At 44.6% G+C, this 26,536-nt stretch overlaps 1 protein-coding gene across 1 annotated transcript in view; it reads left to right on the forward strand.

Annotated features, from left to right (window-relative positions):
- LOC144683850 (connector enhancer of kinase suppressor of ras 2-like) overlaps nucleotides 1–26,536 on the forward strand; it is a 462,557-nt gene that overhangs the window by 351,250 nt on the left and 84,771 nt on the right. The window contains exons 10-11 of the mRNA XM_078547354.1: nucleotides 3,210–3,258; nucleotides 10,395–10,567. Of these exons, the coding sequence (XP_078403480.1) occupies nucleotides 3,210–3,258; nucleotides 10,395–10,567 (222 nt within the window). The remainder of the gene's footprint in view (nucleotides 1–3,209; nucleotides 3,259–10,394; nucleotides 10,568–26,536) is intronic.

Consider the following 26,536-nt stretch of genomic DNA (forward strand, 5'->3'; position numbering starts at 1 on the left):
GCATTTCATGGTTTTTATTAAGCTCTCTTGTAGAAATTCATTGCCAGTAGTTCTTTGGAAACTCTAATATACATATTCTCAAAACAGATTTAGTAGTGCTGAGTATATCACAATATTACATAGAATTATGCAGAATTTAAAGCACAGATCATTTGGCTCAACAGATCAATGCTTGTGTTTGTGCACCACATAAACCCCCTCAACCCTATTTCATTCAACCCTATTGGCATATCCTCTATTCCTTTCTCCTTTATGCACTTACCTAGTTTCCCCTTAAATCATCAATGCTTTTGCCTCAGCTACTTCTTGTGGTAACAAGTTCCGCATTCTAACCACTCTCTAGCTATTAAGAAGCTTCTCCTGAATTTTTTATCAAATTTATTAGTGACCATCTTATATTTATAGCCCCTAGTTTGGTCTCCCCACAAGCGAAAACATATTCTCTATAATCTATATGCTATAGATTTACCATAGAAGCTTACAGCACAGACGGAGGCAATTTATCCCATTGTGTCTGTGCTGCAAAGCTAATCCCACTGCCCATAGCCCTGAATCTTCCCAGACATCAAATAGTTATTCCAGTGCATAGGCACAGCAGGTTGAAAATACATATATAATACTGGAATTATCTTGTTTCTTTCCTGTATTTTCAGCTACTAACAATAGGAATTATGGGGATGTTATTGGTTTAAGGCAATTGAGCGAAATGTGCTTTTAGCAAATTGGCTGCCCATTTTACACAGCATCCAGTGGTAAAGGACGCAGTGTAAAACTGACTGCCAATTCACCAGGAGCCCTTTTCATGCAATGTCCTATTTCACCCCTTGCATGTTTATGGTTATGTGCAAAATGGCAGTTTGTTTTTTTAAAATTTCCTTTAAAAAGACACTGACTTGGATTTTCACTGAGTCAGGTTGACTCGGGAACCTTTTAAAAATGGCGGGCAGGTCCCGATTATGGAATTCTCGGCCCCATTCCTATATGCTTGGCTCAGAGCTCAGGCATCTACTAGAATAACAGAGCACCTGCAATCCAGAGGAAACTGTTTGATTGACAGCTCAGGCTCTCTGACCTCTGCTTCAATTTCACAATGTTTATTGACATAACTTAAGTGGTTTCAAGTGTTTGTAGTTTATGGTGTTTGAAACCTCAAAGGGCCTGTATGATTAACACTTTTATTAGCTTGCCATGCAGACTTTTTTTTCATTGGAGAAAGTGATCAATAGATTACACTTTTTCAAAGCTTTTTCTTTACACATACCACATTACACTGTGGTGTTTATTGGTTCTAGAAAGTGTACAATGGGCATGGAAGTTCCAGAAACAGAATTACATGGAAAAACTCAGCAGGTCTGGCAGCATCGGTGGAGAAAAGAGTTGACGTTTCGAGTCCACATGACCCTTCAACAGAACTGAGTATAGTTAGGAGAGGGGTGAAATATAAGCTGGTTTAAGGTGGGGAGCGGGGGGAGAGAAGTTGAGGGTGGGGTGGTTGTAGGGACAAGCAAGCAGTGATAGGAGCAGATAATCAAAAGATGTCACAGACAAAAGGATCAAAGAGGTGATCCTGGCATAGGGAGCATGAGGGGCCTGAGGAGGTGGGTGGGGGCACAAGGTGACATGGATAGGGCATGGGGAGTGTTTGGAGGGTGAAAGGATTTGAGGAGTGAGGGGCTTGAGGTCTTTGTGTTTTTTTCTGACTGGGACAAAGTTCCATGGCACTGAGGCAGGCAGATTAAACAGCTCACCTTGGCACCCGACAGCCCGTGTCTGTCTCCAAGCTTCTACCCAGGTCGGCTGGCCAAACTCCAGCTCACATCCAGCCCCAAGCAATGAAGTTCCCGCCTTGGCGGGTTAAGCTCGAGATTTTCCTGATTTCCCCCTATCTGCCTCAAGGTTGAAAATCCATGCCACTGTCTTGATTGAAACAACAAATAGGCCATATGCCACTTCATTCAATATCACATGCAAGCATTACACTAATATTCTTGCGACATGCTCTGATGCAGTTTGTGTTCCCTAACTTCAGTTGTCAAAACACAGAAATGTTTTCATACAGTTACTGGGGGCAAAATGTTTGCCTTTAGTGCAGCTGATGCAGAGCTTTAGAGCCAGGACCACATATCAAGTGTCCCATTTACAGGTCCTCCATTTTCTGCCCATTTTAATGGACTGAAAACCATGCACCCACAAATCAGGCACGCACCTGAATTCCCCCCAAAGAGAATGGTTAGGTGATCTGATTGCGATGTTTAAAATGTTAAAAGGGATTTAATAGAGTAGAACCAGAGAAACCGTTTAATCTGGTGGGGGAAATCTGGAACAAGATTAAAGATAGAGCCAAGCCACTCGGGGGTAAAATCATGAAGAACTTTTTCTCGAAAGGTGGAAATCTGGAGCTTCCCCTCAACAAAAGGTTATGGATGCTGGGGTCAGGTCAATTTGAACTCTCAAGACTGAGGTTGACAGATTTTTATGAGGTAAGGGTGTCAAGGAATATTGGTTAAAGGCAGATAAACAGAGTGGAGATTGGGAAGAGGTATGATTTAGTTGAATGACGGAGCAGACTCAAAGGGCTGAATGGCCGACTCCTCTTGTTCCTATGCTCCAATTTACCCTAGTGGCTCTTTAAGTTTTGCTTGACAGAAACATCTAAGGGAGATAGATGTATCCCATTCAGACTCAACAGGTGGAAAATCTAGCCCAAGGGTAAACTGCCTCATATGTGTCTGCAAGTGGAACCTTGAAGTGATTTTCATAGTTTCTCAGTAAAAAGGTGGGCTTCTGTTACCTTTCCTGAGTGATGTCAAAGCACTGCATTAGTACTGATTGTTGATTTTTGATATGCAGATGATGTTTGTGCTTGTTGTTCTGTGCTGAATTCCCAAGTGGTCTTTCTCATGTAAGACTGATGAAGGATTCTTAGAAGTCACCGTCAGCTTTGCACAGCTCCCTCCAGCGTGCAGTCAAATCTTGAACCCTTCTGGTTCTCAACAGTCGTCACTGTAGTACCAGCACTGAAAAGCACTAACATCAGCATCTGCGCCACTTGTATTGGCTTGCGATGGATGAATTGTGGAATATGAAATAAACCACATGGCTTCTTTTATAAACTTGACAATTAATACCTTTTTTCATTGTGCTTTATTTTATGTACAAAACATCAGTGCATTGACTATAAATAGTTATCCTGTTTGTTTTTTTTACAGTCTTTTCATTATGCCTCTCTGAGGTCGAAAACCAAAAAGAGACCCAAAGGTAAGAAATATATAAGTATGTCCATTTAAATCATTGAAGGCAGCAGGACAAGTTGATAAGACTGTTTAAAAAAAAACATGCAATGTCTTTAGCTTTATAATTAGAGGCATCAGGTATTAAAGCAAGCAGGTTATGGTGAAGCTTTATAAATCACTGGTTAGGCCTCAGCTGGAATATTGGGCACAATTTAGGGCATTGTACTTCAGGAAGGATGCCAATCCTTGATAAGGTTGCAGAGGAGATTTACTAGAATGGTACCAGAGTTGTTATGTGGAGAGACTAGAAAAGTTGGGATTGTTCTCCTTAGAGCAGAGAAGGTTAAGGGATATTTAATAGAGGTGTTCAAAATATGAGAGAAACAGTTTCCACTGGTAGGAGGGTCTGTAACCAGAGGACACAGATTTAAGATAATTGGCTAAAGAACCAGGGGAAGATGAGTAGAATGTGCTATATGCAGCAAGCTGTTGTGATGTACAAGGAACAAGGAAGATTCACTGGTAGATTTCGAAAGGGATTGGATTAATACTTGAAAGGTAAAAATATGCAGGCCAAAGGGAAACAATTAGGGGAGTGGGATTGAATAGATAGCTCTTTCATAGAGCTGACACAGGTGCAATAGGCTGAATGGCTTCCTGTACTGTATGATTCTACAGGCAGAATTTTCCCATTGGCGTGCGGGGGGCAGGCCCTGCACGCCCGCATGTAAAATGACGTGCGGTGAATTCGGGCAAGCATTCCGACGTCACCACGCGCCATCATGATATGTCACTGGGCGGGTGCATGATGATGTCCAAACCGCGCCTGTCATTAATTAACGGGCCACTTAAGGTACTTGACTCACCAATCGACGTCAATTTTTCGGCGCCCGTGCAATCTTCAGGTAGGTGTATGGGCACAACGGGCAGGCGGGTAGGACACATTTGTATTAACCTCATCAACAGGCAGGATAAGAAGGCTCACTGGGGTTGCAAGTGTGCACAGTCAAGCATTTACTTTTGAAAGTTTTTGAAACTTGCCTGTGTGATCTGCAGTATTTCAAAACACATACCAGCTGCTTTTTCTGGACTCTTAACCTTCAGGTCAGCACTCTGCAGTGAGTAATCTTTTCTGGGCCTGCAGGTTTCAGGAAGTCTTCTCTTAGCCTGGGAATGGGAGCTGAACTGTCCACTGGAGGCAGCTCCCCTGAGGAGGAAGAGAGGGCTAGAAGGGGGAGGAGGCCAGGAGTGCACATTCAGCCTCCAGGGGAGCCATCTTTGGGAGGACTGGCGCAGGCACAAGGGGCGCAGGGTCAAGAGGTAGTCCAAGGCAGAAGGTGCTGCAAAAGAGCCCACTATCCTGCTGCCAGGGTATACAGGTGGCGAAGCAGCTACCTCAATATGTGCAGTGCCGAAGGAAGCTCCATCTCTCAAGGGAGACAGTCAACTATAGCTGTCAGATGATAGGGTCTGAGATCTCCGCTCACTGTGTGGGTGGACACCCCATGCCAGTGGCTCTGAAAGTCACAGCTGCCCTCAACTTCTATGCCTCTGGCTCCTTCCAGGGATCAGTGGATGATCTTTGCGGTATCTCCAAATCAGCTATCCACACTTGTGTCAAGCAGGTCACAGACGCTCTGTTTAGGTGTGCATTGACCTTCATCCACTTCCGTTGGCACCAGGCAAGTCAGACACAGCGAGCCAGATGCTTCGCGGCCATTGCTGGCTTCCCCCGCATCCAGGGTGCAATGGACTGCACACATGTGGCCATCAAGGCACCAGCAGGTGAGCCCAGTACCTTCGTCAACAGGAAGGGCTTCCACTCCATGAACGTGCAGATAGTGTGTGATCACAGGATGCTGATTCTATAAGTCTGTGCAAGGTACCCAGGCAGCTCCCACGACGCCTACATCCTCAGACACTCCCCGGTGCCGAGGCTCTTCAGTGCTCCAGCCTGGCTTGATGGATGGCTGCTGGGTGACAAGGGCTATCCCCTCAGAAGGTGGCTCATGACGCCTCTCCGCCATCCAAGAACAGAAGCTGAGCAACGGTACAATAGGAGCCACGCCTCCACAAGGGCTGTGGTGGAGAGAACCATCGGTCTTTTCAAGATGCGCTTCCAATGCCTGGACTGCTCAGGAGGCGTACTCCAGTACCGCCTATATCATGTCTCGGTGATAGTGGTTGCATGCTGCGCTCTCCACAATCTTGCGCTGGAAAGGGGGTACGTGATGGAAGATGAAGATGTCGACGCAGTGGCTGTGGTTGCACACGATGAGTCCAGCAGTGAGTCCGAGGATGAGCACACACAGGGAAATGCTGAGGGAGTAGACGCTGACCCCAGCATACTCTGGGGAGGCAAGGACACCCGGGAGGCTTTAATCCAACGATCCTTCAGCTAGCACACCACAGATGGACCTCCAGGACAAGCCTGGGCAGTAGGCTCGATACTCGACACCTAAGTGCAAAATCTTCCAGGTTAGGAACAGTTCCTAAGGGCCTTGTTAATAAAGCTGAATGCCCAACAGAGCACTCATTACAGTTTTGGAAACCATACATATGTAGAAGAAAAGAGGCACCCACAGCCATGGTGACATATCTGAATTTAATAAGTCAAGCAAACCAACTTATTCCAAAAAAATACAATATAGTGTTACAAATCAAAACAAATCATAAAGACTTCATCTCGGGCCAATACAAAAGCACCAGTGAAAAACCTGTGGTGTGCCTAAGATGCCTTATGTTTACGTTTCCGGGTGCTCCGTCTTGGTGCTGCCCCATCGCTCGGAGTGGCATCCGAGAGAGCCTGCTCACTCTGCTGACCTGTTGACCTCGATGACCTTGGCAGTCGTCCTCTGGCCCACGGAGCCAGTGCTGGCTCCACCTAGGAGGGAGCTGCCAGTTCCACAGCTGGCATCTCCTCAGTCGTCGCAGCCTCACCGGATGCTACGGTCACTGGGAGAGGAGTGGAGGAGCTACCACCCTCATCCGGAGCACCGAGAGGTGCCCACAGAGACGCCAGGCAGCTGCTGCGCTGACATGAGTTCGCTTCGGACCTCCCTGCTCACCGTGGATGGATGGGCACCGAGCTGGGAAAGTTGATGCCCAGGCCATCTCCCACACTGGCACTGACCAGCTGAGGTCAACGCCGATGTGAGGGCTTGCTGGTCAGAGTGCATCCTCAGGAAGCCTTGATGATTCTCCTGGAGGAGCCTCTCCTTGAGAGTCGCCACTTTCTCCATGGAGGACGCACGGCGCTCAGACATGTGGCTTATTGCATCGGCGATCGTCTGCGTAGACTCCTCTACCATGGAGACCAAGCCGAGCATAGCCTCGTGTATCTCCCCCAGATGCTCCCGCACACCCGGCCGCATTTCCTGCCCCTGCTGCGTCGCGGACAACTCCAGAGGCACATCATCAGGCACCGACTGAGCATGTGCCTGGTCCCCTGCAGTCCTCCAACTGCTGGTGCCACGGGCACTCTGTCTCTGCCAGCTCCTCCAGCGACTGTGAAGCGCCCTCACCACTGTGCGTCAGGACACTAGCTGATGTTCGAATTCCCACCAAGGTGCTAGTATCTGTGATGGTGCCTGCCTCACAGAAATGGTGTGACGCTAGTGAGACTTCAAGCCCCTCAGGTGGGAGAGGGGGCCTCTGCTGCTCCTCCTCACAGCCCTGCTCCGATGATGCTGAAAGGAAGAACAAGGACATTGGATCAGTTAACGTGGAGACAATGACAAAGTGTATCCCTGTCCCCTGGATCATTATGTTCTCATCCTTCCATCACAAATGGTCAAAGCACGTTGCAAAATTAAATCACTTAACATTCAGCAGTGCCATGGCTGTTGGGAGAACAATGCTGACCTCACTGTTGGGCATAAAAACCTGGCCATGGCATCCCAGCCTCACCAACACCAGTGGACCTGGGTGCATGGCGCCTCTCCAGATCCAGAGCTTCCTGCTCAAAGCAGCTAAGAATGGTGATCTGCGCCTGGCCCCCCACCAGTCCTGGCACACTCTGCCACGTTATGAGCATTCTTCTGAAAATGAGAGAAGAGCATTGATTAGTGCAAATTACACATGGAGTCTCTTCGCGCACGGCCCACCCCAACCAGAGTGGGATATATCAGGGCTCCAGTGCCTCCCCACCCCGCTACTGCCGAACACTCACACAAAGATGCTAGGCCTGCTCCTCACACCCCTCCCCGCCTTGGACATATGCTGCCTACATCACATTAGGCACCACACGGTGTATCCTTCCATAGCAAGGAGGCACAAGCATGTGGCGCGCAGAGCACAGCAGATGCTTGGTTGCCACGCCACCTTGAAGCTCCCCTCCCAGCCTGTCATCACCCTGACTTGGATATGTCCTGGAGTTCAAACACAGCACCTAGGTGCAGCTCCTCCATGTTGCCCCCAAACCAGTCATGTGGGACTCAGTGTTACACATGCTGCAGGGGGCAAAATACATTTCTTCATCACCCTCTCGGGCTGACCTCTGCAAAGGCAATATCTGCTGGCCCACCCGGCAAAGGACAAATGCTGTCAATGATTCAATGCAGTCACTACACTCAGACTTGGGGATGGGGGGGCAGCAGGGGTGTAAGTCAAGCTGCTGGATTAATTGACCAATGCCAACATGGTACTCACCCTGCCAGAGCGCAACAAGTCATTGAAACGCTTGCGACATTGGATCCAGGTGCACCGCACCACATTGTGGGAGCTCACCACCTCCGCCACCTCCTCCCAGGCACGCTTCACCATGTGGGGGGTCTCCTCCTCCCATCCTGGGGAACCAGCACCTCCCGCTGTGCTGCCACCTCCTCGAGGATGGCAGCAAGGCAGTCATCCGAAAAACGAGTGGCACACTGGGCCCTACCCTCCGGCCTGGCCTGTCCCGCTGCCCTACCCTCCAGCCTGGCCTGCTCCACTGGCCTACCCTCCGGACTGGCCTGCTCACCAGAAGCCCTCTGGTGACCCCTTCCACTTGCCATTGTGAGCAGCCTTGCAAAGGCTGCCACCGCTTCATATAAACAGGCCACCAGTTCACCATTGGACCCGGTGGACAGTGCACTCCCGCTGCCGCCTGCCCACTCCCGCTATCCTCGGGAGTCGCGCATTACACTGGGCAGGCCTTAAATGGCCCACCTGCATAAAATGGCGCGGACCCGATCGCAGGCGCCAATCGGGTCCGCGCCCTCTCCGTCCCCCTGCCAACCAGAAAATTCAGCACTGTATGTTTGAAAACTATTGCATTGTAGTCCAGTTTCAGAAGAAGTGCTGAGCCTTGGTATCATTGCATTCTTTAAGCTGTTATTGAACTAGCTGTCATTGACAGCAATACTTCAAAGCTTTTTTTTAATGTAACTTACATTTGGTAATCTTTCAGCCTTTAGCGAATATATTCTCTTTTAGCACATTGTTTTATCTGCAAGGTGTGTTTAGGAGGCAATCTTGGATATTGCTAACAATTAAATCATTTTCATTTTTGATCTGTCATGACTGTACACGAGTTGAATAACAAAAGTGTGATGAGATTGCAAACCAGCACATCTTTAAAACATACAGACAAGCCCACTGCTTAAACCAGCTGCTCCCAACTGCATGAATGAACTCCCTTTCCTCTGCCCCGAGCCACAGTCCATTCTGTACAACATTTCCCAGTAAGTAGCCGCCAACAGCTAACCTATCCGCAGTCCCACTGCACAATATATAGCACTCCAATAATTTGCCATTTAGGCAGATGACGAGCAATTCAAACGGATTTTCATCCATACAAAAATAATTCAGTATAGTCTCCAGGGGAGTGGAAATTCTAAAGCATCAATCGATCGATCTGAGTCTTGAAAGGCTCCAAGTGACACAGCATTCACAGCCTTTTGGGGCAGAGAGTTCAAAATTTCTACAGTCCTTTGTGTGAAAAATTACTTCCTGATTTTGCTCATGAATGGCTTGTCTCTGATTTTATGGTAATGTCCCCTAGTTCTTGCTTCCCGCCGGATGAAGTAGTTTCTCGGTATCTGCTCTATTAAATTATTTTAACATTTTAAATACTTCAGTCAGACCACCCCTCAATTTCCTATACTCAAGGGAATACAAGCAAAGTTTATGCTATTTGTCCTCATAATTTAATCCGCTAAATCCACAGTGTAATTCTGGTGAATCCGTGCTACTGTCTCTCCAAGGCAAATATAACCTTTCCTGAGACACAGTTTCTAAAGTAATCCAGATGGAGTCTGATCAGACTATACACAACTCAAGCATAACTTCCTCCCTTTGAGATAAAAAGCTAATGTGCCATTAGCCATTTTAATGGCTTTTTGTACCTGTCTACTAGCTTTAATGATTTGTGACATTATTACTATTGACATCCTTATGATAATTAATTACCTATGTAGAGGAATTCAACATTATTATATTCAATTCCTTTTTGTGCATTGGTCAAAATTCATTATAACCTTCCAAATGTTGAAGCCTTTGTAAACATTTATGAAATTTCATTGGGATGTGTGAAAGCGACAAATATGGGCATTAAATATCAAAATATACAACTCTGACAAACCTGCTCGACAGCAGTCGTGCTCGAAACCAAAATTGGTTCCAATTTACTGCAGGCATTTTCATTTGTTTCAACCCTGAATGGTGTCCTTTAATATTTGTAGATTTTGGTAGGTCACACAATCCCTTTTAACAGTGGTGAGGATAGCTGCCGATTGGAATGTGTTTACCATTTACTCCCACCTTTTCTGAAAGAATATAGGAAATCAATAATAGCTTTAATTTATTCCCACAGAGCAGACCAGCAACCCTAATAAACTAAAATAACACTAGCCTTGAAAGGTCCGTTGCCGATATTAGTGAGGCTTAACGTCCTTGGATGTTCCTTTGTCTGCCACTTTATTGTATTTACCAACGGTAGCTGAACCTGGTTGGGTTGACAGCAGCTGTCATCTCAGAACGCTCCATGATGAGCAGGTGATATTTGTCAAGCCCACTGGATTTTAAAGATGTGACCAGAGAGAAGGTTGGGATGTACTTTATCAGGCCACCACTATGTCCCTCAACGATGTTGCTGCTGAATGGATGTACGTGTTAAAGGGAGATCCTAACGTTGCATACATTCTTTCTACATGCGGTTTAATTTTTTGTTTTCCCCATCAGGTTCTCTAACTGGTGGCAGCAGGAGACGGATTTCCTGTAAGGACTTAGGCCATGGAGACTGTGAGGGCTGGCTGTGGAAAAAGAAAGATGCCAAAGGATACTTCACTCAGAAATGGAAAAAATATTGGTTTATTCTGAAGGAAGCTTCACTCTACTGGTACACAAATCAAAATGTAAGGGACATACTCTTCCCTTTGCTCTTCCTTTATCCAAGAGAGAATTAAAGAAAAAAGGGTCTCCCTACAAAGAAGCTGAATAAAATAAAGTTGCTCGGTGGCATTCAAAGCTGGCTACATTCTCCCAGCTTTCTGTTGCTGTTGAAAAGAATGATAGAATAGCAGTAAAATAATGGAGCAAATACTTTGGACTCTTTGAATGTAGGTCTTGACAAATTACCATTCTTTCCTTATTTTCCCAAAGGTACATGAATTCTGTGTACAATAGCTTGTGCCAATTTTGCCTTCTCCATTTTAATTGGTAAGCAGTAGAGAGATTGATCTGTTTGTTTGTACACATCTGATTAATGTTTCAGAGCCATGAGTGAAGCCAAGACTCCACAGTAGCACACTGCGCCCCGCCCCCTCCCCCGCCATGCTCCCCTTCCATACACAATCCAACCACTCCAACCTTCAGTACAGCCTCAAAAATATTACCTTACCATTCTCCCTTTGGGACTGTGGGTTAAATTTTGAACACCGATTGCTTATTTACTGGGAACAAATCCACAAAACAAAATTATGATGAAATAAAGGGACAGTTCATCAACATAACAAATAGATTTATGATGACTGAGAATAGTTAGCAATGAGATAGAACATGCACAGTAATCATCAGTGTGCCGTCTAGTTTAAATAGAAAATGCTACAAATACTCCTTCCGTCAGGCAACATCTGTGGAAAGATTGGTCGATTGTCAGGTTGGGGGCGTGGGTGCGGAGTGGCCGTTGGTTATAGAGGTGAATCATGTGTCAATCCCAGTGTCGGGAGTGAGGGGAGAATCAGAGGCCTTGGTGGTGAGAGATCATTGGAGGGGAAATCAGAGGCCTGGTGCAGGGTGGGCCAGGGGCTGGGGAATGGAGGTATCACGGGCCTAAGGTTGGGAGCTCATGGTAGTCAGAGGCCTGGTAGGTTGGCTCAGGAGGTGGAGGTGGCTGGGGAGGGCTCATAGGGATCAGGTTGTGAGGGTTGCCAATTGCAGCGTTTGCTCAGGCAGGCATGTTGAATCCAGAAAATACTTGGAAAAGCCTGAGTACAGCTGCGAGGTTCCTGAGGCTCACAGCCTTATTATGATATTTAAATTATCATAAAGGAGGCCTGCCTCCTTGGAATGGGTCGTCTGCCCACCATCTTACGGCCTAAGTTACAGCAGGAAATGGGTGGGTTTGAGGTGGGTTTTGGTCAAGAACCGGATACTTAAGACTTTAAACACTCAGCTGACCCAAACCCACTCTTGTTTTAGATTAAAATTGCCCACAGCTTTCCAAGTTGATGACCTCTCGTCAGAATTATTGTGACGATAGGTCATCGACCTGAAACACTGGGTTGAATTTTATGGGGGGGATGAATTAACTGCCCCCCCCCACTGGTCATAAAGATGGTTGGCATGTAGCTGACTTTAAATCCGGCTGATCTGCAGTGATAATATGCTGGGGTTGGCCTTAATTAATTGATAGTGAGACTTCTGGCCCCAGGCACAGGAAGACCCACCCTTGAGAGCTGCAACCAATCTGATTGGCCGGCAGCTCTGTAGTCCCAACAGCGGCAGAAGACAGTAGTGGCCATTCAATGGACTACACATAGTTCCCAGAAAGAAAGGACACGGATACTGAACTTGAAGGTAAGTCCGGGGATTTTGGTCGGGCAGGGATTGGAGACCCCAGCGAGATGGCGGACTGGGTGGAGGGTCCGGTTTTAGAGGCCGGGCGGGGAAAACACAAGGTGGGGCGGGACAACCATCTTGGGGGTGGGGGGTACTGCCTCCAATAGGTACAGGGGACCCTATTCCCCCAAAGAAAGTAGCCCACCGCTTCCTTCCCAAAAGCAGATGTGCTGTTAAAGCTGCTGAGCTGCTCGCCATTTCCTTGCCTTCCCCAGCCAGACAAAAAATTGTGGCTGAGGCAGAATGAGGCCTTTAAGTGGCAGTTAATTGTCCACTTACAGGCCTCAATAGGCCTAAGGACAGGTGGGCTGCCTTGATGCCTTACCTGCCCTGTAACATGAGGGACAGGACGGGGGTGGTGGGAAGGTAGCAGGCTGGCCTCCCCCTTTATTCTACATGCTCCCTACCTTCAAATACACTCAAGGGTGAGAGCATAAAATTCACCCCATTAACTCTGTTTCTCTCTCTCCAGATGCTACCAAAGCTGCTGAGAAATTCCAGCATTTTCTGTCTTTATTCCAAATTTTTGGCATCTGTCATATTTTGCTTTTGTATTAGTGTGCCATTTATGTCTTGTTGTTAATTCCCATTATCATTGATTTAAACAGTTTTACTGTTGATTTTGTGATGGTATGAAGACAAAAGCAAACGCAATCCCTTTTATTTTAATCAACATTTTAGTTCACCTTCTGTAACAATTGCTGGAATTGCTGTATCACCTCTAACCCTCCCAAGCTCCTTCACAGAGGACAGGATGATACTGAGCATCAGTAGAAGAGCCAAGACAGGAAGCTCTTAAAAAGTTGGATGGTGCTGCAGTGAGCAAGGAATTCAGTAAGTGAGTTTGAAAGAGCTGAGACCATTAAAGGCTTTGCCAGTGGAATGGAACAGAGAGCCAGAGAGTTAAAGCGGTTGGGAAGCAATATAGGGCTGTAGAAGATCGTAGAGATAGGGTAAGTTCTTGGGAGAATTTGTAAATTTTTTATTCTTTCATGAGGTGTGGGTGTTGCTGGCAAGACCAGCATTTGTTGCCCATCCCTAATTATCCTTGAATGGAGTGGTTTGCTAGGCCATTTCAGAGGGCAGTTAAGAGTCAACCACATTGCTGTGGGTCTGGAGTCACATGTAGGGCAGACCAGATAAGGATGGCAGATTTCTTGCCCTAAAGGACATTAGTGAACCAGATGGGTTTTAACAACAATCAATGATAGTTTCATGGTCATCATTACTGAGGCTAGCTTTATATTTCAAATTTTATTAATTGAATATAAATTTCACCAGCTGCCATGGTGGTATTTGAACCTATATAAAGAACCCATATATAAGAACAAAGATTTTGAATTCAATTTATAGCCCCTCACCAGTCAGTTACTTATATTGGCTAAGAAGTGATATATTAACATCAATTTGAAAGTTGCCACTTAAAGCTCATGAAGTGTTCTAGTTCGTTCAGCAGAAACAGCTGTGTTTACTCACGGGTTCACACCTCATTACGATGTAATGCATGCAAGAGCAAACATGAGTAAATAACACCTTTTGTGTGAAGTCTTTCTAATCACCACTTTCACTTATTGCTCTTTTTCCTCCATCGTAGACAGACCTATGGATCTCCTATGGTTTATAGGTCCTTCAGGTGAAAATGTTTAGGTTGAGATTTATATTGAACATTGCATAGTTCTCTGGTATAATGTGGATAGCAAAACAGCAATGTGGAAGTAATCTGCACCTTCTTAATCAATCTGTGTGAAGGAGTTGGTGGGATGTAGAACTTGAAGATACATTCACTGAGTTCATTCATGTGAGGTCATTGAACTTCTTCCAACACTGCATCCAGCTCCTCAGGGCTAACCTCCTGACACTGACTGTCAAGACTACTTGGTCCCATTGCCTTCACACTGATTTTCTAGGAGGACTTCATGGCCCCTTATAATAAATGACATCTCTCCTGCTTTCCCTAAGACCATAAGACATAGGAGCAGAAATTAGGCCATTCGGCCCATCGAGTCTGCTCCGCCATTCAATCATGGCTGATAAGTTTCTCAACCCCATTCTCCCCGTAACCTTTGATCCCCTTACCAATCAAGAACCTATCTATCTCAGTCTTAAATACACTCAATGACCTGGCCTCCACAGCCTTCTGTGGCAATGAATTCCATAGATTCACCACTCTCTGGCTAAAGAAGTTTCTCCTCATCTCTGTTCTAAAAGGTCTTCCCTTTACTCTGAGGCTGTGCCCACGGGTCCTAGTCTCTCCTACTAATGGAAACATCTTCCCCACGTCCACTCTATCCAGGCCTTTCAGTATTCTGTAAGTTTCAATCAAATCCCCCCTCATCCTTCTAAACTCCATCGAGTATAGACCCAGAGTCCTCAAACGTTCCTCATATGTTAAGCCTTTCATTCCTGGGATCGTTCTCGTGAACCTCCTCTGGACCCTCTCCAGGGCCAGCACATCCTTCCTGAGATACGGGGCCCAAAATTGTTCACAATATTCTAAATGTGGTCTGACCAGAGCCTTATAAAGCCTCAGCAGCACATCCCTACTTTTATATTCTAGTCCTCTCGAAATAAATGCCAACATTGCATTTGCCTTCCTAACTACCGACTCAACCTGCAAGTTAACCTTAAGAGAATCCTGGACTAGTACTCCCAAGTCCCTTTGCACTCCAGATTTCTGAATTCTCTCCCCATTTAGAAAATAGTCTATGCCTCTATTCTTCCTACCAAAGTGCATGACCTCACACTTCCCCACATTGTATTCCATCTGCCACTTCTTTGCCCATTCTCCTAACCTGTCCAAATCCTTCTGCAGCCTCCCCGCCTCCTCAATACTACCTGTCCCTCCACCTATCTTTGTATCATCTGCAAACTTAGCCATAATGCCCTCAGTTCCTTCATCTAGATCATTAATGTATACAGTGAATAGTTGTGGTCCCAACACCGACCCCTGCGGAACTCCACTAGTCACCGGCCGCCATCCTGAGAAGGACCCCCTTATCCCCACTCTCTGCCTCCTGCTAGACAGCCAATCTTCTATCCATGCTAGTACCTTGCCTCTAACACCATGGGCTCTTATCTTACTGAGCAGCCTCCTGTGCGGCACCTTGTCAAAGGCCTTCTGGAAGTCCAAGTAGATTACATCCATTGGCTCTCCTTTGTCTAACCTACTCGTTACCTCCTCAAAGAATTCTAACAGATTTGTCAGGCATGACCTCCCCTTGATGAAACCATGCTGACTTTGCCCTATTTTATCATGCACTTCCAAGTATTCTGAAATCTCATCCTTAATAATGGACTCTAAAATCTTACCAGCGACTGAGGTCAGGCTAATCGGCCTGTAATTTCCTGTCTTTTGCCTCACTCCCTTCTTAAACAGGGGGGTTACATTAGCGATTTTCCAATCCTCTGGGACCCTCCCTGACTCCAGTGATTCCTGAAAGATCACCACTAACCCCTCCACTATCTCTTCAGCTATCTCCTTCAGAACTCTGGGGTGTAATCCATCTGGCCCAGGTGATTTATCCACCTTCAGACCTTTCAGTTTTCCTAGCACCTTCTCCTTGGTAATGGCCACCATACTCACCTCTGCCCCCCAACTCTCTTGAACTTTGGGGATATTACTCGTGTCTTCCACCGTGAAGACTGACACAAAGTACCTATTCAGTTCCTCCGCCATTTCTTTGTTCCCCACTACTACTTCTCCAGCGTCATTTTCCAGCGGCCCAATGTCCACTTTTGCCTCTCTCTTACCCTTTATATATCTAAAAAAAACTCTTGCAATCTTCTTTTATATTACTGGCTAGTTTACCCTCATATTTAATCTTCTCCCTCCTTATTTCTTTTTTAGTTGTCCTCTGTTGGTCTTTGTAGGCTTCCCAATCCCCTGGTTTCCCACTGCTCTTCGCCGCATTGTATGCTTTCTCTTTAGCTTTTATGCTATCCCTGACTTCCCTTGTTAGCCATGGTTGCCTCGTCCTCCCTTTAGTATGCTTCTTCTTCCTAGGGATGAATTTTTGCTGTGTCTCCCAAATTACTCCCAGAAACTCCTGCCATTGCTGTTCCACTGTCTTTCCTGCAAGGCTCATCTCCCAGTCAATTATGGCTAGCTCCTCCCTCATGCCTCCTGTAGTTGCCTTTATTCAACTGTAATACCGTTACATCTGATTCCAGCTTTTTCTTCTCAAATTGCAGGGTAAATTCTCTCATATTATGGTCACTTCCTCCTAAGGGTTCCTTCACCTTAAGCTCCCTTATCAAATCTGCCTCATTGTACATCACTAAATCTAGAATTGCCTTTTCCCTAGTGGGCTCCACCACAAGCTGCTCCAAAAAGCCATCTCATAGACAGTCCACAAATTCCTTTTCTTGGGATCCACTACCAACCTGATTTTCCCAGTCTACCTGCATATTGAAATCCCCCATGATCACTGTAACCTTGCCTTTCTTACACGCCTTTTCTATCTCCTTGTGTATCTTGTGCCCCACATCCTGACTACTGTTCGGAGGCCTGTACATAACTCCCATTATGGTTTTTTTACCTTTGCAGTTCCTCAACTCTATTCACACAGATTCTACATCATCTGACCTTACGTCATTTCTTGCTATCAATTTAATTTCATTTCTTACTAACAAAGCAACCCCACCCCCTCTGCCAACCTGCCTATCTTTTCGATAGGATGTATATCCTTGGATATTTAGCTCCCAGTCCTGATCCCCTTGCAGCTATGTCTCCGTGATGCCCACCACATCATACCTGCCAATTTCAATCTGCGCCACAAGCTCATTTACCTTATTTCGTATACTGCATGCATTCAGATACAACACCTTCAGTCCTGTATTTCCCGTCCCCTTTCTCATTGTCGTCCCTTTATCTGAATTTTCCACCTCCTGCTCCAAAGCCTCCAGTATTGTGTCAGAAAATCTTCGTGTCTACTGTTTGCCATGCTATTTTTGTGTTTTTCCCCAGGCCAAAATCACTTTTAGAATGACTTCCAGCATCTTCTCCAGCCAAAATGCACCTCTCCGCTGAAGCACTTAGCACTGACTGCATGCTATGATCGTTTACATTAGCAGGTAGCTTAAGGTTTACCTACTGCCTGCATTGGAGGCGAAAGGCATTGGTTAATCACATAACTCATACCCATTTTCTGGGGTTATAAAATTTTGCAATGATTAAAATTTGAAATTTAAGGGGCATTTTTTGGATGGGGAGCTGTACTCTCAGGAAGCCATACTCACAGAATCATATAGCATGTGCTCCTGATTCCCACAATTTAACTTGGTGGGCGGGCGGGCGCGTGCCCAACCCGCTCGAGCATTAAATGACGCACATTGACGTCAGGCGAGTGTCCTGACATCAACGCTCAGCCACGTGATATTTCACTCAGCGGGCACGCACCAGTGTTAGCAGCGCGCCCGCCAACAATTAAAAGGCCCATGGCCATTAATTTATCAATTAAATAAAATTTTTCGCTGCCCGTCCATCCTTACGGTGGACGGGCAGGCAAAAAGGCCAAGCGGCCTTTACACTTTTTAGGAAACCTCATCCATAGGCAGGATGAGGTTTTCTACAGCAAATTTAAAAAAAATTTTAAACTTAATTAATAACATGTCCCTGCTCATGTGACATGTTTTATTACATTTTTAATTTCTTTATTCATTTTTTATATACCTCTTCATCTCCCTGAGGCAGCTGTATGCCTCAGGGAGATTATGAAGTGCATGCTTGCCCCACTCGCCCTCCTCCCCCCACCTGCACAGGCAGCACTGAGCACTGCCGTTTGCATTTCACGCTGGGCAGGCCTTAATTGGCCCCCCAGCGTGAAATTGCCTTCCGGCCCCGATCGCGGGTGGCGGTCGGCTTCCTGACTGCCCCTGCCCGCCCCCGCTGAGCCTACCCACCAAGGGCAAAATTCTGCCCCTTGTGAATAAGAAATGGGATTAGGAGTAGACCATGCTGCCCCAACCATGCTCAGCCATTTAATATGATCACAGCTAATTTTCTGCTTCAACTCCACTTTCCTGCCCACTCTTCAAATCCCTTGATTCCCTGCGAGACCAATAATCTATCTATCTATCTCCTGCAACTCCCTGTTGCAAGATTGGAATCACTGAATTCGGGTTTCTTGATTTTACATAGGAAGGTATTTTTTGAGCTCTCATTGAAGTACTATATGGTCAGATGACTAAGTAACTAAATGCTTGACTTAAAAAACAAATATTTCTAATTAGTAATTCAAATCCACTTCTTCCTTCATCTGCTTTGATTCAGATATTACATCTATGGCAATCTACCAACTTCCAGTGACAGCTGGGATAATTTCTGTCTTTTTCCAAATCCGCCACCTTTTTTTTCTTTCTTCTTTCATGGGATGTGGGTGTCACTGGCAAGACCAACATTTGTTGTCTATCCCTAATTGCCCTTGAACTGAGCAGCTTGCTAGGCCACTTCAGAGGGCAATTAAGGGTCAACCATATTGCTGTGGGTCTGGAGTCACATTGGGTCAAACCAGGTAAAGAGGGCAGATTTTCTTTTAACAGCCAATGATAGTTTCATGGTCACCATTACTGAGACTAGCTTTCAATTTCAGTTTTTTTAATTAATTTAATTTAAACTGCACCAGCTGCCAGGGTGGGATTAGAACCCTTGCCCCTCAGAGCATTAGCCTAATTCAGTGACATTACCACTATGCCACCACCATCCCCCCCTAAGGAATGAAAAAATAATACTTGCTGACATTAAAACTGAGCTTCTATGCACTCACAAGCTGGAACCTTCTGCACTTAGAACATTTTTAAGTGTCAGGACCATTTCTGGACCCGACCCCACTCATTGCAGCAGTACACCTGCCGGCGAAATCTTATGGGAAGCAGCCAATTAGCAGGCCACCTCCACGTTTGCCATTCAATTAGGGATGGTGGTCAGGTTCTGGAGGCATACCTTGGCCTAGAGACATGAGGGGCCGTAGCAGTTGTTTGGGGGCCTTACCTTGGCATTGGGGATGGCATGAGGGGCCATAGGGGCTGTTTGGAGGGCATATCTTGGCATGAGAGGAATGAGGGGCCATAGGGAGTGAGTGGGGTGGTGGACGTTGGCATGGGAAGCATGAGGCACCACAGGGGGTGGATGGGGCTCCATATCTTGGCATGGAGGGGGGCATAAGGAACTTTTGAACTTACTTTTTAAAAGATCCCCTCATGCAGACTATGGTTTACAACACCTCTGAGGTGCCATGAACCACAACTCATAGAAAACCTGACCCAACTCCATGAAGATTGCGGAGGACTAAGACATCCCCACAATGGAGCCAGCCAGGTCAGGAGTGCAGGGTGCAAGCTTTTGACCCAAATCAGCCCTCACCCTTTGAAGGCTCCAAACAACCCCTATGGCCCCTCATGTCCCACATAGCAAGGTCAGACTCCATAAACAACCCTGATGGCTCCTATTGCCCCTGATGCAAAGGTATGCCCCTCCAACCAACCTCTCTGGCCCTTCATGCCCCCCACGTCAGGCTATGGCACTTCCATGCCTATTCACCCACTGCACATTGTATAGAACCAATGAATGTAGGATGTTTAAAAAAACTTTTTTAAAAATCAGTCAGTCGTAAATAACTTTCCAGTTTCTAAAAAAAAAAATTCCTTTTTACTACAGCCCAAAAAAGTGTAAATCTTCCAGATCCTTTAAAGTTTCAGTAGCTGAAATAGTAGGCACTTGAAACCTCTTTATCTTGTGTAAGTAAACATTGTGAAATTTACAGCAGAGATCAGAGAGCCAGAGCTCTCAGCCAAGAATCCATAATGAGGCTTGGTTGAGGGAGGCCAGAAATCCATTGGTCTTTTGAAACACCTGAGCCCCAGAGAAAACATTACTTAATTGACAGCTCTGGTACTTTGATCTCTGCTGTCAATTTCACAATGTTTATTGGAAACCCCGAAAAGGGGGTCAGGAATCCTAAAATCAGGTCCCAGCTGCCATTTTTCAAGGGCTCCTGAGTCATTCTGACTCAGTGAAAATTGAGGCCAAGGACTTTCATACAGCTACATCCTTGCCGTATGATACAACCATAATGCTCTGTTTGACTCCTATAGAACTTCTACTTAATATAGATGGTTTTTGCGTTCACTGGAATTGAATAGAAACCGGGCTATTTCTTATATTCTTTGCCTTCATTTTAATCGAAATAATATCTACTATGTTGTTGCAACATGATAATTATGTGTTGGTTTTCTTGCGCTAAATTAGTATCTGATTTTGCTTTAGATTCAGACTTTTTAAAAACTTTTTTGAGATTAAATTACAATTGATGCCTTTGGAAGTGGGACACATTTTCATAACTCTGAAATGACAGCCTTATGAAATGTGAACTGCCAGAATACTTATTATTTGAGGGTGCCCTCATGCTAATGGTTTAGGATTGATGCAAAGCACTTTCAGCTTGCCACTGACATTAAATTTGTGCCTTGTTAACTGAGTATTGTGGTCCAAACTAATTGAAAAGCCAAGTGAATTAAGACTGCCTCCTCCAAGGGCAATCACTCCAGCGATATGCTGTACCCTGATGCAAGTTGTATTTACACCTTTATTGCAGCACCCAGTATCATGTGAAATAATATAGTACATATTGCACACAGTTGTAGAATAAAAGGAGCCTTACATTTTTTGTCTTGAAAGATTGAATTTAAAAAATCATTGAATCCCATGTAGGTAAATGGAATGAAATTAAACAGAGTGAAATCAAAGCACAATGTCTGAAAGTATACAGAAATAATTCAGGTACAACTCTTCCCAAAACAATGATGTGGATGAAACACATCGCATCTGTTCTGATGACGCTACCTTCAAAAACAGCTCATCTGACATGTCCTCCTTCTTCCTTAACTGAGGTTTTCCATCCACGGTCGTTGACAGGGCCCTCAACCGTGTCCGGCCCATATCCCGCGCATCCTCCCTCACGCCTTCTCCTCCTTCCCAGAAACATGATAGGGTCCCCCTTGTCCTCACTTATCACCCCACCAGCCTCCGCATTCAAAGGATCATCCTCCGCCATTTCCGCCAACTCCAGCATGATGCCACCACCAAACACATCTTCCCTTCACCCCCCCTGACGGCATTCCGTAGGGATCGTTCCCTCCGGGACACCCTGGTCCACTCCTCCATCACCCCCTACTCCTCAACCCCCACCTATGGCACCTCCCCATGCCCACGCAGAAGATGCAACACCTGCCCCTTCACTTCCTCTCTCCTCACCGTCCAAGGGCCCAAACACTCCTTTCAAGTGAAGCAGCATTTCACTTGCATTTCCCCTAACTTAGTCTACTGCATTCGTTGCTCCCAATGCGGTCTCCTCTACATTGGAGAGACCAAACGCAAACTGGGCGACCGTTTTGCAGAACACCTGCGGTCTGTCCGCAAGAAAGACCCAAACCTCCCTGTCGCTTGCCATTTTAACACTCCACCCTGTTCTCTTGCCCACATGTCTGTCCTTGGCTTGCTGCATTGTTCCAGTGAAGCCCAACGCAAACTGGAGGAACAGCACCTCATCTTCCGACTAGGCACTTTACAGCCTTCCGGGCTGAATATTGAATTCAACAACTTTAGATCTTAAACTCCCCCTCCCCCCATCCCCACCCCGTTTCTCCCCCCTCCCCCTTTTTTTTCAATAATTTATATAGATTCTTCTTTCCCTACCTATTTCCATTATTTTTAAGTCTAAAACTAAAACCTTGTTAGTCTTTTCCACCCCACCCCCACTAGAGCTGTACTTTGAGTGTCCTGTCTTCCATTCTTAATTAGCACTTTTCTTAGACAAATATCACCACCTTCAACACCTCTTTGATCCTTTTGTCTGTGACATCTTTTGATTATCTGCTCCTATCACGGCTTGCTTATCGCCACAATCACCACACCCTCAACTTCTCTCTTCCCGCCCCCCTCCGCCCCCCCCCACCTTAAACCAGTTTATATTTCTCCTTTCTCCTAACTATGCTTCAGTTCTGCCGAAGGGCCGTGAAGGCTCGAAACGTTAACTGATTTCTTCTCCACCGATGCTGCCAGACCTGCTGAGTTTTTCCAGGTAATTCTGTTTTTGTTTTGGATGAAACACTAGTTTGTCCTCTCTCTGCAGCTTTGAAAGCACCAGGCAAACTGGAGCCCATTTTTGGAAACTTACAGGACCCAAACACAAAACACACACACACTCACACACTACTGTATATACTTGTGTAAAGGTTAGTTTTATATAAGAGTTAACCCGTGGTTTCTGGCCAACTGGTCATTTTTCATATAATCTCGTGTAAAAGTCAATTGTAGTTTTACAGGGATCAAAGCCCAAAAATTTCAGAAACAAAGTATAATCTCTACAATCACATCAAATACCTCAATCGTTATTCATTAAAAAAAAGTGACACTTGCGGTATTTCCTACTTGTCAATCAAGACAGGAAAAATGTCGATCAATTTTGATATTTTGGGGGGGAAAACCAACAAATCAGTGAAGAGAAATAAACAGTGCAGATGGAAACAGATTGCAGGAACCAACTTGCAGAGTAAACATTAAATAAATGAACCCCTGGGGCTTGTGTCCTCAGCCGTCACCCTCAACCTTCCTGGGAGGGGTGGGGAGGCTTGGGCCTTGCCAATTGGGTCCTTGTGAGTACAGATACAGTGCAATCCCCCTGAACCAAGGCTTAAGTCATGGGCTGGGGGCCTTCACTGTGACATTTCCTAATACCATGACCCTTCTCTTCCCCTGGCCCCTTAGCATTATTGAATTTGCAGGCACGGTCAACACTGCTGCTTCCTCTCCTGAGGAGAGGAATTGCAGGGGAAGGTCCTTTATAAAAACAGGGAGGAAGAGAGAGAGAGAGACAATAAACAGCTGGTGTGGGCCCAGCTTCCGCCATTACCTTGTGGGTTATTTTGAGAGCCATTTTAGGTGTGCTGGGAGGGGGTGTTTTAGTTGAAAGTTAGCCTCTTAAAAACATTACCTGTGTAAAAGACATCCCCTTAAATTTTTGCTTAAAAATTTATCAAAAATTGGCTTTTTTTCCCCCGGGGGTATTTATGGTATTTAACTGACTAAGTGTAATATTTCAAACAAAAGGATCAAAGAGGTGTTGAATCTTATTTCAAATTGAAGAATAGACAAAAGCCCTTTGAACCAAAACTAGTAAATCTTGGGTTAAAATGTAGAGTACCTGTCAGTTGCTTGGTCACTTAGCTGCGCAAAATATAAGAAAAACATGATTGATCTCATTAACCTAGAAATTGCTAAAGGCCATTAGGAACAAACAATTAACGCATTTGCATGACATTATGCTATTCTAATACATATTTTAAATGGCATTTATAACAATGCCATATGAATGTGCCAAGTGCTCTTCAATAAATATTGCAGCAAGTTAATTTTAGCCTCTAATTGATCTTGTATTTATTTTACCTGTAGTAGCAAGGGAGGGAGCACTGCTGGGTCTATTGTTGTGAAGTGCACTGGAACAGATAAGAGAGGTAAACTTAGAAGTAAGCATGGCATCCAGTGATCACAATGTAAGAAGGCATAAGGTAGGGAAAGTAAACGGGAAAATTTACCAACAACACAAAAATAGAACAGCAATGAGAAACATTTTAAATGATACTCAATACAGCCCAGGAGAAATATATCCCACTAAAATCGAGAAAGTAATGACACACCATGGATGAACAAAGTAATGAAGGCAAAGTTGAAATGAGAGAGAGAAACATACACCGAGTATAAAATATAAGAGCATCGACATTATGCTAAAATTGTATAAAACACAAGTCAGACCACAAGTAGAGTATTGTGTGGGGTTCTGGTCACTACATTGCAGGAAGGTACATCCACACGAGGGAGGATATGGAAGAGGAGATTCATGAGCATAATGCCAGGAATGGAGAATCTTAGCTGTGAGGAAAGACTGGATAGGCTGGGGTTGTTTTCTTTGGAACAGAGGAGGTTCAGGAGAGATTTAATTGAAGTGTACAAAATTATGAGGGGTCAAGAGCAGAAAGGTCAATGACATGGGGAAATTAATTTGAAGTAATTGACGGAAGGATTTTAGGGGAGCTGAGGAATTTTTTTTTCACCCAGAGGGTGGTAGGGGTCTGGAACTTTCTGTCTGAAAGGATGATAAATACAGGAACCCTCGTCACATTTCAAAAGTATCTGGATATGCACTTGAAGTACCAATAAGGCTACAGACCAAGAGCTAGAAAATGGGATGAGGCTGGACAGATCTTTTTCAGCCAACACAGACACAATGGGCTGAATGGCCTCCTTCTGTGTCTGAAATTTTCTGTATTTCTAAGTACACAGAGAAAAAAGAAGAGGATGACAAAATGGAATACAAAATGATTAGGAAAGAAGTCATAAATTAACTAGAAAGACAAAGAGAAACTACAAAGTTAAATTATTAAGGAATATAAAAAAAAAGTTAAACACTTTACAGACATGTAAATAATAAAAAAATCAAGTTAGGGATGGAATGACTAAGTGATACACTTGATAAGCAGACAGATAATGGCAATAAAATGGCGCAAATATTAAATATTGCTTTGCTTCGATCTTGACCAAGGAGACTAATACGGTGGACATGACATTAGACGAAGTGATCAGAAATAATAATAAGGCTTTTAAAATAGAAAGGGGTGGGGGGGAGGATAATTGATAAGCTAATCAAACTTTGGAAGAATATATGTATTTAAAGTTATTAGAAAAGGGAATAGTGCAAAGTACTGGTGGACAGCGGATGTGATTTCTTTATTTAAAAAGGCAGATGGAACAAGTCCAGAGAACTATAGACTAATTAGCTTGGTTAAAAAGATAATGGAATCCTCGTGCAAAGATATAATAAGAAAACATAAGAGCATGAGAAATAAGAGCAGGAGTAGACCATTTGGCCTATTATCATGGCTGATCTTCTGCCTCAACCACTTTTCCCACAAGCTCCCCATATCCCTTGATTTTTTTTTTATTTGTTCATGGGATGTGGATGTCACTGGCTAGACCAGTATGTATTGCCCAACCCTAATTACCCTTGTTCAGAGGGCATTTAAGAGTCAACCACATTGCTGTGGATCTGGAGTCAGCAGATTTCCTTCCCTAAAGGACATTAGTGAACCAGATGGGTTTTTATGACAATCAACAATGGTTTAATGGTTATTAGACTTTTAATTCCAGATTTTTTATTGAATTCATCTGTTGTGGCAGGATTTGAACCCAGTTCCCCAGAGCATTACCCTGGGTCTCTGGATAACCAGTCCAGTGACAATAGCACTATGCCACTGCCTCTCAGAGACCAAAATTCTGCTATTGCATGTTAATGGTTCCATTATTTTTACTACCTGGCAAGGTAAACCTATTCCCTTGAATTTATTGTTAACCTAGAACCTCAACCGAAAGAAATTTCAAATCATCAAAGGAACATAGTCTGCTTGATCAGCTATAAACTGGGTCCTGAAATGAAAAGTCCTCTCTTCCAGGAGTTTCCGACCTAGCAATGTTATCTTAGGATAGAATATACATAGAGGTCTATTGTAGCAGAATAAACTATTGTGCAGTTTTCCAATCTCAGCTCTTAGAATTCTAGGATATAATTTGTATATATGGGCTTGTGAGGATATAAATATGAGACTACAACCCTTTTGTACTTATTCAAAAATGTTTATTATTAAAACCAGTTATAGATTACAGTTTGTGGATGAGGATTATATAATAACATAGATGGTAACTAAAGCTAATCATAGCATGCCAATCCTGCTTAATTTTTGAATCCATTGTAATTAACAGTTTGGATAAACAAACAAATATTGATTAAAGGTAATTATACTTCCAATTAAGGAGAAATTTTACTGGAATGTAAGTGTCTGTATCTCAAAAAGATAGGGAATCCTGGACCAGGCCAGGACTCAACCTATGTTCAAAGATGGCTGGCTGAACTATCTGAGCTAATAGTCACTAATTTGAAGAGATTGTTGCAGAAACCAAAAATGACTTTCATTGTTGTTTCTCAGAAAAACAAATTTCAAAAACAATTTCTTATCAAAGTTAAGAACCTTGCAAACTATTTGGGTGGATAGAAAAACACCAGCTGGCTGGCATGCTTCCAACAGCAAGGTACCTCAAGGACTTCTGTAGTAGCTGGCTTTCTGGCTATGATCCAAATACTATCGCAGTGTTTTGCTTATACTGAGCAGCATTCTTAATTATTTGCTAATTAACATCTTAAATTGCTCATCAACTGTGT

The sequence above is a fragment of the Cetorhinus maximus genome, chromosome 8 (assembly GCF_964194155.1).
Source record: "Cetorhinus maximus chromosome 8, sCetMax3.hap1.1, whole genome shotgun sequence".
Lineage (NCBI taxonomy): Eukaryota > Metazoa > Chordata > Chondrichthyes > Lamniformes > Cetorhinidae > Cetorhinus > Cetorhinus maximus.